Below are 16,852 nucleotides of genomic sequence, written 5' to 3'. Positions count from 1 at the left end.
GGTATTGACTGTCAAATTTTTTAAAATTGTATTTGCAGCTAGAGATGAACATAAAGCATTCTTCAGTTGGCCACATTGGTATACTTAATGCTGGTTTTCTAAATTTATTGAGAGATGTGAGGCCAGAAGTGAAAGTGTTGACAAGTGTCAAGTCCCAGTCAAGCATCAGGTCATGGGCAATCAAACCCAAGTGGATGATTTTCAATAAATGCCGAGGTACAAGAGGTAACCTCAGTCATTCAATATTTTAAAGCTGGTTTCTGAGCAATACATGTTCTATAGAGACCAAAATGATTCTGTGACAAAATTGAACCCTTTTTGGTGCTGTATAAAATGATTTTGCAAAAGATTATTTAAAGAACCATATACTTACATTTAAGAGTGTGTAACCATTGCCTTTACTAAAAAACACTTTTTTAAGAACGTCACTATCACGGTCGTGGGGGCGCTGTACTGATAAACGCATCAACCACTTGCTCCATTGTTGCCGGTCGTGCAATAAGACGTGCGTTTCTGCAATGCTCTTCCCTGTCCATTCAGTTATGTTGTCTGCCCATGTCTTTAGCTGTCTGCCTCGTCTCCTTTTCCCTAGCACCGTTCCCTGAAGGATGATTAAGGATGTACCTGCCAAAATAAAGATTCCTGGTTTTTGGCTTGGGTGAATGATTCTGGTAAAAGCTGTAGTAGGTATAGAACCTTGTGTGAGGTCCTTCAAAGTGGAGAGTGAAAACTAGTTCTTATATGGCATCACTCCTGAGAACTCCTGAGTATACCTTGTTAGTGGGCCAGTTTTTCTAATGCCGCTTCATACAACAGTTGCTTCCATAGCAGCACCCTGAATATGCTATCCAGTGTGGGCAAAATTTAATAGGATATTCATATGTTTCAATTTACAAGCTACCGTTGTCTTTTATTTTATCGGAGACACTCCAACTTTTACATTCTCTTCATGGACAGGCTGAGGTTTCTGTGGCAATTTATCTGGGTTTTAATAAAACAGACTGATAGATGCACCAGCTGGGCCAAAGCGTCCATGGCTGTTGTTGCATCCCTCTCTACATCTCAATCCATTAATCCCGCCTGGCCTGGGCTGGGGCTGGGGGTGGGGATGAACTAGGTCACCAAATAATGAGGCCAGGGCATGAGCTGCGTCGTAGCGTCCATCTGCCAGCTACGTGTGCCCATCTCTGCCGGAGATATGACAGACTAGAAAATAAAAGAGGGAAGGAGAGAGTTTTCCAGTCCACCCATGACTATACACGTACCTGCATTTGGACACAGTTCTGACAGATACCTTACTATATCTGAGCTCCCAATGCTGGTGAAAGACTTTCTGCTGCTGGCACACATTGCTGATGCTAGGCACCTGTCTTGGTATGATGTGTATTAACATAGAGTAATTTTATTCCAAAAGAGTGGGAGGCAAAGCAAGAAGTGGTTGCCTTTCGTGTCTGATCTATATCTTCTAATATGAGGAACGAAAAGGAGCTCTAAGATAGCTAGATATTCTCTTCAGGCTGTGAAATATTATTTGAATAAATAATGCAGACACATTCAGATATTTTCCACACTTTTTTGCCCATGCAATGTGCAATCTGCATTTTTTATACCGTTTTTATGAATAAAATAGCATGGCGGCGTGTGCAGACACACAAATGACAGTTGACATTAATGTTTACATGCTTTAGGAATCCAGTACCCCAGCAATACTCAAAACATGAAACAAAGCCATGGATTCATCAACCAATTCTTCCTCAAGGCTTTGGCAGTAACAGCTTGTGCTTTATGCTAGGCAATGACAGTGATGTATGATGCCCATATGGGCGTTGGTGACAGAATAAAGTGGCTCTAAGCACAATCTTGACTCATGCACTCCAAAAGTCTTCCTCTATCTTTATCATCTTCATTATAAGGACACCTACCACTACGAGGCATGCTCATAATTAGGCCATGGAGCGTGGGTCAAGCAGTGCCAGTCGGCTAGATAGAACTGGAGCTCAGAAACAGCTGAGACTTGCCATATAACCTTGATTAAGCAGTTACATCATGACAGTCTTTGGTTATAATAAAGTATGAATAACTTGGTGTATATATATTAATAAGAAATTAATCTGCTTTTCTGTTTATTACATTTACATTTTAGTCATTAGTTATGTAAATTGGATGTAAATACAATCCCTTATATAACTATGTAATTAATCATGTAATTGTGTAATTATGTTTAAATCTTATAGCAAATTAACAGTAACTAACAATAACTAATAGTCAATGACTGTATATAAGTGTGCCATTCATCTCCAAATGTAGCTACCTAAAGCCTAACCATCTGTTTTCCTCTAACTTCATCCTGGATAGGACATCTACGGCAGAAATGGCAGTGAATAATGCTGAACTCGGCAAGCCAATCCAGCCAGCTCCTGTGCACTGTAGCAGGCAGCGGGAGTGCTTTGACTGATTGGGAGATGTATGAAAAGCATCACAGCAACTGCAGCCTTCGATAACTCCTGCTTCCCCCACTATATCTCTGCATTGCAAACACCCTACATCACCCAAATGAAAGCACACTTCACATTTGTGTTGATGCGCAGTACAACAGGTAGAAGCAACAGCAATAATACAAAATGTTTACCTACAGAAAGGTCTTTTTTAAGACATAAGAACTCCCTCCTTTCTAAGTTGAAAGGTGCTTAATCTGGGGTGATCTGAGTGCCTTTCCTTAAACTATCATGTCAAAGTTTCATCTGCTGGTATTAGGTTAGTGCATCAATCAATAGAGGAATAGAGGGTCATTTAGACATAGAGGTGGAATCTGCATCCAGAGTTTTATTTAAGGAACCCCACAGGCAGGGTCATTTATTGTAGGGACTCATGATTTGTCAGTGTCTGACATATATATATATATATATATATATATATATATATATATATATATATATATATATATATATATAATCTTATCACAGATAAATAGAAAAATGTAATTGTTACTACGTTGGAATTATGGCTAATAATTATGACCTGTAACCTCCTGCCCCATTTTTGTTTGAGCACACACTGATGCCACTCAGCATGTTTTTATGCTTTCAACAGAATTGCAGTTTGCAACATTTGTTCAAGATACAATGAGGGGGAAATGCACTAAAGACTTTTAGTACAACTAATCTAATGAATCAGTTGAAACCTCATAATTTTATAGTTCTGTATAGCCTAAAGAATATGAGGTAGCTAGCATTAGTGGCTAAATTAACCTGGCTCTCACTGAAATTTCTCTTTAAAAAAAAAGAAAAGTTATCAGTTATTGGTACTGGTGTCAGCCACCAAAAGGTGATAATTATCAGTTTAATATTAGGCTTAGTGCTGGGCAATAGTCAGTGGTGCTAGAATGTTTGTGAACTATTTAGAATTATCTGAATTTCTACATAAATATGACCTAAAATTGAATCAGATTTTGTCTGTCATAACAAAAAATCAAGATGACCCAATAAAACAAATAACACAAAGAAGTTTTTAATCTTGTATGAAACAAATGGATCTAACACTTAATGTTTTTGGTGAACCTGTGCTTTCAGTCACTGGTGTGACCCCCTTGAGCAGCATTGACTTCAACTAAACATTTTCTATGTCTGTTGACCAGTCCCACTTTAACTTGGAGGAATTTTGGCCCTTTCCTTCTCATAGAACTGCTTCAACTCAGTGATCTTGGTGAGCTTTCTTACATGAACTTCATGCTTCATGTCCTGCCATGACATTTCTGTTGGATTACGGTTTGGACTTTGACTCAGCCATTCCAAAATTAGATTTTTTTTCTGCTTCAACCATTTCTTGGTAGACTGACTGTCTTGCGGCAAGAGCTGCATTCTGTCAAGCTTCAGTTCATGGATGGATGCCCTAACATTTTCCTGTAGAGTTTCCTGATACAATCAAAAATACAGAGTATCATCAATTGATAACTAGCTTTCCTGGCCCAGTGGCAGCAAAACAGCTCCAAACTGTTACACTGCCACCACCATGTTTCACATTTGAGATGATTACACTGGAATGCATTGTTCAGTTTTCGCCAAAAATAACGCTTTACATTAAAATCAGGTTACATTTTCTGTTAGTCCACATGACATTATATTATCAGTCCACATGACATTTTTCAGTTGTTTTTAGGCCGTTAGGAAACTTGAAACAAGCAGCAATGTGCTTCCGTCCACAAAATAATTGTTCAGTGTTTACCTGATGTTGAACTTATGAACACTGACATTAGCCAGTACTAGAGAGTCCTCCATATCCAGGGTGTTACCCTGGGGGTGTTGGTTGGACAACCAATCCTGGGAAGGGTAACAGTAGTTAAAACTTCTTTTTTGCCTGATGAGCACTGACAGGTCCTCCAAAATCTGTTTTGACCAAGCCATGACATGTGCACACAAATGTGTGATGAAGACCATACTTTGTTAGTGAAGACTCAGGTTTTATTTATGTTTATATTTTAATGTACTTATATTTTTTGTCATTTGTGCTATTGGGTTTATCTTCATCAACTGACTTAGAGAAAGATCTGATTTTACACCAAACACGTAAACATTTACAGAATGCTGAAGGGTTCACAAACTTTCCACCACCACTATATTGTCCACACCATTGTTGGTGTCACTGACACAATATTGACTTTTATCTATATTTGTTAAATAGATAGATAAAAATAGATTGATGAATTGTAAGTTTCCTTTCTGGATATGTGGTTTCTTCCTGATTAACATTTATAGTACTGCAGAAGATTCTCTTTAATGTTATCTTAAGAGAGGCCAAATAGAACAAAACAGTCCAATCAAAACAAAGTTTAGTGTGTTGTTATTTTAGCATAGAGTAAAAGCATTTAAGAAAGATGACTGATTTAAGTATCGTCTGATACCAGGATATGTCTGGAAAATATTGTGATATTGAATTTTATCAGCACAGCCTAGCGCTTACGAGGCTTGGAAATCTGGCTTATAGTTTTAAGCAACACAATCCCTGCTTACTGTAAGGATCAAACCTTGAGAAACAAACAGGGGATATCAGAGTTCCCATTAATCCCCTCCCCTAAACAATTTGGAATAAGTGTGAAGAAACACATATTTTGTCGGTCTAACCTCCGGTGACTTTGACAAAAAGGCTCTGGGGATGAATGCATAATTGGCTGTGCTTGTATAAATATTTGAAGAAGAGAGAACACTGTGCTCCTGATAACCATGTTTCCAGCTTGATTATTTCAAAATGCAGAGGTAAGTCAAGGCGCTATTATAAATATTTAAATGAGAAGACGTGTCAGGCTTCAACTGATTTCTGGCGGGAGAAGACTGTGGTTTACAATAGGATCTCGATGAACTGCATGCGTTTAGAAGATAATTTGCTGTGCTTTATTGGAGGCTGTGTAACTTTCACTTGTACCACATGTCTGATTTCTTTGTTGCAAATGGAAAATCCTGTGAAAACGACTGCTCTGTTTATATTTGATCTGCAGTAAGGTATCTCTGAGGTGTAAGACAAATCTAATGTCAAATGACTGTGATATAATACTGGATCAAGAATTTGTTATGAAAGTCTCAATGCTGGAAGAATTCATTGTAAACAAATCTACTAACCGTGATGCAATTAATTATTTATCACCAGAAATCAGATATTTTCCAACAGTTCAAGGGAAAATGAATGTATGTTAATGTGATGAAATGCACAAAAACAGTGTGACAAGTGGATTTTGATATAGATTTGCTGTTGATGCTAATTCTGAACCAGCTTCAGCTTTCCTCTGGGCATAAACGTAGCGCAGAGAAAGGCTGTCACAAACAGATCACATGTAATGAGAACGCTGGACAGCATTAATTGATCGCAGCCAAGCTCGAATCAGCCAACTGCTATTGTAACCTTTTACCTATTGACTTCCACTAGCCAACGTACTTTGCAATTTGACACTATCTGGCATGTTGCCATCTTACACCATTGCCAATATTTCAGACCAGAGGCTCAGCTGTAGATGTGCATTGACCACAGTGATGTCAAGGAGTCAGATGAGGGTAACTTAGGGACAGCTAAAATGGACGAAAGCTAATAAAGAAGCCACCACGCAGAGGATCCAAGGGAAATATAAATCCCCAAAATTCAAGGATAATTAATTCTGAAATTGTGTCTCTGAGGTATATTTTAGAATCCAATATGAGGAGAGCGTGGCAAATGGATGGTTTATTTTCGTATTCAGTTGGAGTGGTTGCATCAGCTGTGGAAAATGCCGATGATGAATCCTTTGGAAAGCAGGTGAAAATGCCCTTGTGATAAGGAGGAAGCGCACATCAAATCCACCCTTCAGAAGAAAGGTTAAAAGGAACCCACTCTGTAATGCTGCATGCAGAGGAAGAAGAGTGCTAGATTAACGACTGAGAAAGAGCCACTGACAACTTTCCAGAATCTTTTTTAGTTATGCATCCACGCTTATATAATTTCTGGGCTGATAATGATAACCAATAATTAACCCTTGTATCCTGAGCCAAAAAAGCAGCCCCTTCTGCCTTTTGATCTACTCTCCTCCATTAGTTACATGATTTTTCAGTGCTGCCCTTGCAAGCACATGAACATGATAAAACAGATCTTTATTTTATTTGTTATAAACTACCATTTTGAGCACTCAATCAATCGGAATATATTTCATTGGTAACACTTCACAATAAAGGCTGCAAATTAATTTATTATTATTTATATGTAAATAACTGCTCATTGAGCATTAGTTACTGAGTAAGTACTTGGTAATTAGCACTCTGGTAACTGATAATTGTTTGTCATTAGTTCAGAGCTTTTTCACTTATTAACTGTGTACTAACTGCTGTTCATTACACTCATAATGAACTGATAAGTCTGTTTACTCATACAAATAATCTATTTTAAATATTTCCTCCACTGTGCAGTCTTGTCTGGAACACAGTCCTTTGTCTTTACTGGAAACTTTCCTTCATCTCCACATGTTTATTATCTTCAAAGCTGTTTTTACATTTCCAACATTAATTACTCATTACTTCATGTCTTTTAACCATTAAATACCACTTTATGTGCCCCTCCAAGTAAGCAGCCTATAAACACTTCACTGTGAATCACAGAAGAAACTTCTGTCTTATTCAAAGACATGTGTAGATAGTTGCCTTTATAAGTGTAGGAATGAAATATGCTCACACTGACAGCATCTGTCACACTGTTATCTTATTATCTTAAAGCTGCTTGTCTATTAGGTGCCAAAAGTGTTCGTTTTGGAGTGATACCATGAAAGTCTTGGATCCTTAAACAGCCTGTCATTGGATGAGATGTGCACGTATGAAGGACTTAACTGACTAAATGTTAATTGATAATGTGTGTACATTTTCCTCTTTACTCAAGGGGACACAAAAACAAGCAGAGCGAAATTAAGATAGCAATAACTAGTCAAGTCTTAAATTATGAGTTTGTAGTATAATTAGTAAAGTGGATAATCACTTTACTGGGAGGGACACAAAATGGCAATTAATTAAGTACATTAAATCAGTAGATTATTCAACAGATATTTAGCAGAATTAACGCATAAGTACTTGTTGTTTATGGTGTTATTTATATGAATAAACACACTTATCAGTTCATTATCAGTGTAATAAGCAGCAGTTAGTACACAGATAATGAGTAACAAAGCTGTGAATTAATGACAAACTATTAGTGCACTCAATTACTAATTACTAAGTAATTAATCATTAGCTATTGCTTAATGAGCAGTTAATTAATACATAATGAGTATTTAATTACTTATTAGCATATCAATTCGTTTGGGACCCTTAATGTAGTGTTACCATTTCATTTTCAAGTTTTGTTTTTATTCTAATGAAAAGAATGAATAGTAAATGTTTCGATAACAATCTGAAACTGTCACAGTGCATCCAACAATAAAGATAGAAGATAGAAGATAGATAGAAAAACACTTTACCGTGCAATTTTACAATTTCTATACAATTTCTATATGATAGGATAAACTGATACCATTTTTTGCAAAACAATTTCAAGCAATTAAACAACTGTAAAACGTTATAAAAATTTTAAAAAAGTTACATTAAAATCAGTGTATGAAGTGCAATTATTGTTTGACAGGTTAAAACCAAAGATGGATTATTGATTAATTTTACATTGCTAAATCAGACATGACCTAGCACTGTAACTGGTACAGTGGTGATAGGAATCAAACCTCCAAGCCTTTGTGTGTGTAGGCAGTGGTGTTGAGCTATCCATCTGAGTGAAATTAAAATGAATGGAAATGCCCAACACTAGTGACTACATATGAGTTAGTGCATGCACAAGCTAAAAATAGACTGCTAAATTATTTATTCTGTTTAGTAGTTCCAGTATTGAACCAATAGTAACTACATTTTCCTATTTAACTATGAATAATATATGGGCTGCCAATTATATCATGCACCCAGGGACAGATACTGGTCTTAGGAAGCATTTGGGCACAATTGTCTTTGTGGCCTTCTGCTCCCATATGTTGATCATATAAAGAAAAAGAATAAAATATTAAAGATAGATGTGATAAACAGCTTGTGTTTATGAGAAATGGGTACTATAAACAAGTTATTGTTGGCTAAATTCTCAATTAAGGCACAGTAGCTTTTTATTTCCTGCACAGTTATATTTCTGTACATTTTTGGTGTTAAACGGGTTTTAATTTTTTGAAATATAGTGGTGGGGTATAGGCCAAAAGCGGTCTTTATTTTATTTATTTAGTCATCACATTACGGGCTATTAAATTAAGGGCTGTTCTTTCTGTTTTTTCCATAATGCCTCTAGTTTTCACCTCGGCACTCCCTACTCATCTGTAGTGCCATAAATAGGCTGCTGTTCTGCTAAAATTAGGCTGCATCTGCAGTGGACTGTCCCTAGTTGTTGTGCTGCCTCAGGTCTTGTGGTCTGAGGCCCCCTAAAGGCCTTGGGCACTGGCCCCACTGGTCCAGTCAGTAATCAGTCTCTGCATGCACAAGAAACTGTGAGAGAAGTCTGCTGGCTGTTTTTTTATACTAAATTGTGGGTCACTCTTGCAGTGAAAAAGTGGCTGAAACATGCATAAACACCAGAACACCCTGCTGGAGCAAAAGCTGCACTGAAAAGAGAGATTCTCTTTGATAAACACAGATCTAAAGACAAAGGGCACAGTCCCAGTGCTGCGGGCCTACGTGGACTTCAGGTGGAGCTGAGTGAGGTGACCGCTCACTGACAGGCTCACAACAGCAGGACAGACTACAGATGAGTAGGGAGTGCTGGGGGTGAAGACTAATAGCATTATGGAAAGAAATGCAGAACAAGCAGTGTCCAGTTGTGAAAGAATGTAAATTGTTGTGCAAAATAAGTGTAATATGTACTTTTAATTACATTTACATATTATTTGCATTCTTTACTGGTAGGCTCAACTCTGCGTTTCTTACTTTTTCATTTGTTTCAATGTCGTGATGTGACATGAAAAGGATAATTAAAGGCATATATGCCACTGGGGACCTTGGAGGGCTCCATCAGGAAGAATAGGCACATAATCACTTGTAAGATCTGAGCTTAAATCAAACCCAGTCAACAGTTCAGATCTATTGGAGCTTTCTCTGATGAACCATCTTTGTGATTTTCAGCCTCTATTGTCTTATCGGAAATCTTCCCAGCTTTTTCCCAGCTCCCCCAGCCATCAAGAAATCCATACAGTAGGACAGGGCTGTCCAGCGGGAGGTTTTGGTTTACACTCCACCTTAATCAGCTTCAGGTCCACAAGGACAGGCCGTGCAGTGTTTTAAGTGCAAAGAGCTGTCCTACATGCTGCGTGTAACTGGAGATGTTTGTTGAGGACTTGTCAGCGTAAGCCATATATAAAGAGCAAACACTGAAGCAGCAATCATGATGAGGTATAAGAGGGCATTACAGTGTACGTTTAAATATAATTTGGGATATTATTATCAATATAGCACTCAAATGATAAAAAGTTTCCTATACCAGGATAACAGTATTGCTGTAGTAAAACATAAAATGGTAACTTTATAGGAGAGACAAAAAAACATTCTTCAGTTTAATGCATGTTAATGTATTAAGACCATATCTATTGGTCCATTCATCATGAAATGTTCAGATAATTGCACCTGCTATTTTAAAGTGGGATAGATAGAAAGAAAACAAAACAGAAAAAATGTTATGGGGGTTTTAAAAAAACAGTATGAGTGTGGATGGATTGATTGATGGAAGAATGGATGGTTAGATGGAAAGAAGGAAGGAAGGATGGGTGGGTGAGTGGGTGGATGAATGGATCATTGGTTGAATGGATGGAAAACAGATGAAGAAGTAAGGAAGAATGGGTGGAAGATGGACAGTTGGATGGGTGGATGGGAGGAAGGAAGATGGGATGGAAGGAAGGCAGAACAGTTAAATGGCTGGATTGATGAATGGAAGGAAGGATGGATGGAGAGATGGGTGAATGTAAGGAAGGAAGGACAGGTCCATGATGGATAGATGTATGAATAGATAGATGGATGTATGAATGGATGAATGCATGATGGAAGGAAGGCAGAATCAAAGAATGGCTGGATTGATGGATGGAATGAAGGAAGGAAGGGTGGATGATGGATAGATGGATGAATGAAAGCCTGGATGGATAAAAGCCTGGATGAGTGGAACGAAGGAGGGATGAACAGATGGATGAATAGATGGGTGGATAAATACACATGTAGTTGAATTGGAACAAAGGATGTATGTATGGATAGATGAATGCCTGGGTGAGTGAATGATTGGCTGCATGGAAAGAAGTCAGGATGGATGAATGGCAGAATCGATGGATGGTATGAAGAAAAGAAGGAAGGAATAATGGATGGGTGAATGGATAGATAGAATGAAGGAAGGATGGATGGATGGAAGGAAGAAGGGAAGATGGGAGCTGTTACTTGTTCAGATCTTGCTAAATATGGTGAAATAAAAGGCACTGGCAGAAGTGGGCATCAAAACACACTTTCAGACCCTAGTGCTAATCACTAATTAATCATGTGGCACTGGAATAGTCCTGTGAAGCTCTATGTAGGTTAGAGCTAGTGTACAGGTTCTTGGAAGATGTGCTGGAACAGCAGGCCAAGCGCTGGGACTGCAATTCCCTATTCAGGATGAAAGGAAGTGCTTGTGTCCAATCTCCATAACATTATAATTAACAGGAAATGATATTTTAGATTGTGATGCATGCTGGAATGACTCCTGGCATGTACAGTAGTGAGGACTCAGTAGATTGTAATTACCTTTGTCAGTGGTCATATTCCCAAGCGTGGTGTTTGTATGTGTGAGTGTCTGTCTTTAGGGCATGGAAGCACATCACTCTTTTACCTAGAGAGCAGGGAGAGTGTAGTTTTTCTATGCAGGCTGAACTCTCAAAGGTGCTTCTCTCGAGTGAAATCACTTTAGCCTTGAAGCAATATGTGTAGTAAGTCTCCCTCTCTTCAAAGCATAGGCATGTTCACAAAATGCTTATGCTTGGAAATCTGCAGCGGAAAAAAGCAAGATCATGAAGGCAGGCACAGGCTGAAGGAATCAGCTCTCTGATGATTATCAGAAATGTAATTGCCTTACTTTGTCCTAAGGAGAAAAAAAAATGAAAGAAGCGTACTGCTCTCCTGGGACGTAATTTCAAGAGAGCAATGATATTGAAGTGCCTCAGGGCTGAAAGAAAGAAAGGAAAGAAAAATGGAGGGAGAGAGGGAGGGATGGATGAATGGATGGAGGGATGGCCAGATGGATGGAGGGATGGGCAGATGGATGGAGAAAGGAAGGAAAGAAGAAAGAATTTAATGGACAGATGATGGATGGATGGAAGAAACAAGAAGGTGTAGATGGATGGGTGATGAACGGAAAGATGGATGGATAGAAGGAAAGAAAGTTGGATAGAGAAGAAAGGATGGATGGATGAAAGGAAGGAAGGAAGGATGAATGAATGAAAGGAAGGGAGCATGGATAGATGATGGATGGATGAATGGAAGAAAGGAAAGAAAGATAAATAGATGAATGGATGGATAGAAGAAACAAGGCGGGGAAAGATGTGTGGTGGATGGAGGATGGATAGATAGATGGATAAATGGGATGGATGGATGGATGGAAGAAAAAAGAAAGATAAATATTTGGATGAATGGGTGGATGGAAGGAAGAAAGGATGATGGATGGATGAAAGAAAGGAAAGAAAGAAAGAAAGATGAAGGGATGGATTGAAGGTGAGATGGATGGATTGATGGATGGAAGAAAGGATGTAAGGATGGATAGAAGGAAGGAAAATGGGAGGTGTTACTGATCTTGCCAAAAGTGTATTGATGAAATTAAAGGCACCAGCAGACGTGTGTTAAACAGATGCTGAATAAATGGCTTCACATCAAATTCACTGAAGTGAACAGTCACCTACAGTGAGCCGCTCTGTGAATTTGCAAATGCTGGGTTTATTCAGATAAAGCAGAAAGTATCTGTTCCTCTGTAGCTCTAAAGAAGAATAAAACATGCAGCAGAATCTTTTTACATGATAGAGTGAAGTTCTTACTATATATATATTTTATACATGCTATACATGGTTGCCAGGTCGTCTCATAACTGGTTGATCTCTTTTCGGTTTCAGGTGCAATTGCAAGATGTTCCTATATCAAGTACCACTATTCTTCAGCTACGATACCCAAGAACCTGTCCTACAACATCACCAAGACCATCCGGCAAGATGAGTGGCACTCCTTGCGTGAGTAACAGGGCTTCTGTTTATTTCTGAATCTTATTTCAGTGCATTGTAATATGGCCACTTTATTGACAGTGTTGTTAGAAAACACTGTGCAAGCTATTTTGTTCTGCAGAGCAGGTTATGATGGTGGCAGAACCTGTGCTAAAGCTTTTACAACAAGACTATGTTAAAGAATGTTCAGCATTCAAGCATCCATGGAGCAAAAAAAATAGTCCCAGACAAGTTATATAATCACACGCATTCTGTTTATCGCATTGACTGTGAGGTGGACATCATAGCACATTTACGTCGCTCCATTAGTGGGATATTAGAGTTCCTAAACTTTTTTTGACTTCTATGTTTTTTGGACGTCTATGGGAGGGATTTTTACAGTGTATCTTAATGTTTTCCAAAAACCACCAAAATCCTTTAAAAAATATTTGTATTTTTTAGAGATAATCTTTTGACTATCCTTCAAGTGATGCACAAACACTCATTCTTCACTTATCCATTGAATTATGAGTCATAATTTCAAACCATTGATTTAAAACAAACCAAAAACTAGGTAAAGAGCTTGGGGAAAAACATTGCAGTTTCAGATCATTTAGTGATCTCCCTGTGGATCCAGTGGATCCGAGATGTAGCTATGGCAATTTGTTGTTCCTTCTAAATAGGACACCAGTCTCAAGTCCTGATGCCAAGTATGCTTTACTAACCCAATTTATACTCTGCAAAATCATTTAATATGAGCACTCAGGCTGCTATGTAAAGTTTTGGTGGATTAAGATTCCATCCTGCAGAGAAGCACATGTTTCATGTAACATATACAGCATGCACATGCCAACATTAAAGGCCTTTTCTGGCAGCTGTGGATACGGAACATCTCTGAGAACAGCAGGAAATAATAAATAAGAGTAAACATGTCACAATCCAGTCTCAATAAGCTTTTCTCTTGGTTGTCAGCCACGGCTGCAAAAGAACAAAACTTCTCTTTTACCTCTCTTCAGTGGTTCATAGCCAGTGTTTGTAAAAGTTGAGCAGAAGCATATCATCACCTCTGAAATTGTAACTTTATAGGGAGAAAAACATTTTGATAATCCCCTTTAGAAGATTAACATACGCTCATATTGTTAACAGTTAATCCACACACAAAAAAGATGGTTCTATAAGGGTTCTTCAGTAGGAAAAATGGTTCTATACAGAACCATGGACACTCAAAGAACCCTTTGTGTGCTTAAAAGGTTCTTTGCATCATGAAAGCCTTCTTCAGAATGATGAAGACTGTGCTGTCCATGTAGAACCTTTTTGAAAATGGTCCTATATGTTACCAAAAAGGGTTCTTCTATTGGTACAAGCTTGACATCATTACAATAGAAGAACCCTTTTTAGTGCTATATAGAACACTCTTCAAAATGGTTCTATGTTAAACCATCTACAGCACATTCTTCATCAATCTGTAAAACCCTTTCATGATGCAAACAACCCTTTAGTCATGCAGATGGTTCTTTGAATGTTTATGGTTTTATATAGAACCATTTTCTTTACTAAAGAACCCTTGAAAACCCATCATTGTTAAGACTGTAGGGAAGCTTGAAGATTATTAACATCATTAAGGTTTGGGTCAGGTTTAGTATTAGGTATAGGTTTTGGATGAAGTTAAGTTTAGGGTTAGATTTAACAGAATCAATTACATTCAACTTAAAGTTCAGTTCCATACAGTAGCTATCCATTTGAATGTTTAGGACATGGTGAGCATCTACACAGCGTCCAAACTTCATTTTCTTACTGTAATAACGACGCATTCGCTTTTTAGTACACTCTTAAAAATAAAGGTTCCAAAAGGGTATTTTAAACAATGCCATACAAAAACAATGTTTGGTTCCCTGAAAAACTTTTAATGGATTGTTCTTTAAGAACAGGAGATCCCTAGTGATACCACAGCCATCTGTGGTCTCACTCTCTCTGGGTGGGTAGAGTGGCCCTCTTCACCATCACTCAAGGCGATGCTAACCAATGTGGGCATCTTCTAGCTGACATAAAAGAATGGTCAGTTAGTGTTCTCCTACAAGTGTGTTGAGCTGTCTAGTGACATTACATTAGCAGCAGTTTGGCTTGTCATGACACCTAGCTAGCAGGTGGGAACTTGCCATGACTAAACTGGGGAGGAAATTTGGTTAATAAAAAGAAGAACCATTCACTAAATAAGATATGTTAATATGAAGAACATTGTTAAATTTGAAGAATTTTGACAGACGGCACGGCCTCTAGAGCAATTAAAGGTTTTGGAACTGTACATCCAAGTGAGGAACCATTGAGGAGCCTTTATTTTTAGTGGTGCAGTTATTGTACTCATAGTAGTTACTAGATAATAAGTCTTAAAGATGAACTCCAGCCAGGTGTAATCTTTTTAGGTTAAATTCTGATTTAAAAAATCACTTGTAATATGCAAATTCACACAGTTATGAGTAAATTTGATCCCAGTCTTCATTTTAATGCGTATGTTGTAATGTATATTCCTCTGTTCGTCACTTTACGCTACACTACGGTGATAACCGGCTGAACAGATAAGAGAGTAAGATATTAAGATTAACACCTGTTAGCTAGCTAGAATGCACCTTTTGGTGACATCCATGCTATCCAGTGAAAAATCACCCGCACTACTGTCACTTTTGCTATCGTGATCTCTACATGGTCACCATTTTCCCAGGTTTCCCCATCCAGTTTATGCTTTTTGTGTATTAAAATATTACTCATCACATCATACTGCAAGCTACATAGGTCACACCTCCATACCCCCCAAGATTTTTTACTGAATAAAAGCCGATTTTTATGGTTAACTTTACATCTGTTGCTGCAACTTAAAGAGTGTAAAAGGTTGTTTTTCCAAATTTTGTTTTTTTAAAAATGTTTTGTGGAAAATTCTTGTTTTCAAATAGTGTAAAAAAAATAAAAACCAAAAAGAGAAAATGATGAAGTTTTCTTGTGACGGGAGCGGTATGCAAATCGACTCTGAGGGTCTGGCTTGTAGAGTACTGGCTTGTCAGGTTGAGTGTGAGGTTGTGAGCTGCACAGCGGCAGGGCTAACACATTCAGCAGAGAGAGCAGGATGCAGCATTGCCCTCAAACTGTCAGACAGTTCCACTCCAGCGGGCAGCGAAGATCGGACTCTGTCAGGTGACTGGAGAGAGACGCTGCTCCTTTAACCCCCCAGCAGCTCTCTCCTCAGCTCTCTCACTCTCGTTCTTGTAGCTCTCTCACTATCACGCCAGTTCTCTCACATTGTCTTAATTCAGCACTCTCTGTCTTTACTCCAGCCCTCTTACTCTTACGCTAGCTCTCTCACTCTCAATGCAGCACTCACTCTTACTGTAGTTCTCGCAGTCTTACTCCAGCTCTCTCACTCTTATACAAGCTCTCTCACGCTCATTCCAATTCTCTCACTCTGTCTTACTCCAGACTTCCGCCTAATGACAGCTAGGATAGGCTCCAGCACCCCGCCGCGACCCAGAAGGATAAGCGGTTTAGTTGATGTGTGTGTGTGTGTGTGTGTCTTACTCCAGCCCTCTCACTCTAACTCCAACACTCACCCTTACTGTAGTTCTCTCAGTCTTACACTAGCTCTCTCACTCTCACTCACTACAGCTTTCTTACTCTTACTATAGCTTTGTCACTCTTACTCCTGCTAGTTCACTCTTACTGTAACTTTGTCACTCTTACTCCAACTAGCTCACTCTTACTGTAGCTTTGTCACTCTTACTCCAGCTAGCTCATTCTTACTGTAGCTTTGTCACTCTTACTCCAGCTAGCTCACTCTTACTGTAGCTTTGTCACTCTTACTCCAGCTAGCTCACTCTTACTATAGCTTTGTCACTCTTACTCCTGCTAGTTCACTCTTGCTGTAACTTTGTCACTCTTACTCCAGCTAGCTCACTCTTACTGTAGCTTTGTCACTCTTACTCCAGCTAGCTCACTCTTACTGTAGCTTTGTCACTCTTACTATGGCTATTTCACTCTTACTGTAGCTCTCTCACACATTATTACTTTAGTTCTCTCACTCTGACTCTCACTCCAGCTCTCTCATTCTTACTCTCTCAAGATAGAGGCTTACATAACTGGGGTTTTGAAACA

At 38.5% G+C, this 16,852-nt stretch overlaps 1 protein-coding gene across 1 annotated transcript in view; it reads left to right on the top strand.

Annotated features, from left to right (window-relative positions):
* Positions 1-16,852, top strand: part of tmem178b (transmembrane protein 178B) — a 130,552-nt gene that overhangs the window by 52,140 nt on the left and 61,560 nt on the right. The window contains exon 2 of the mRNA XM_036577585.1: positions 12,632-12,745. Coding sequence (XP_036433478.1) covers positions 12,632-12,745 — 114 coding nt within the window. The remainder of the gene's footprint in view (positions 1-12,631; positions 12,746-16,852) is intronic.

Source organism: Colossoma macropomum, unplaced genomic scaffold (assembly GCF_904425465.1).
Source record: "Colossoma macropomum unplaced genomic scaffold, Colossoma_macropomum, whole genome shotgun sequence".
Lineage (NCBI taxonomy): Eukaryota > Metazoa > Chordata > Actinopteri > Characiformes > Serrasalmidae > Colossoma > Colossoma macropomum.
Note: the sequence above shows the minus strand (reverse complement) of the source record. Positions and strands in the feature narration are given on the sequence as shown.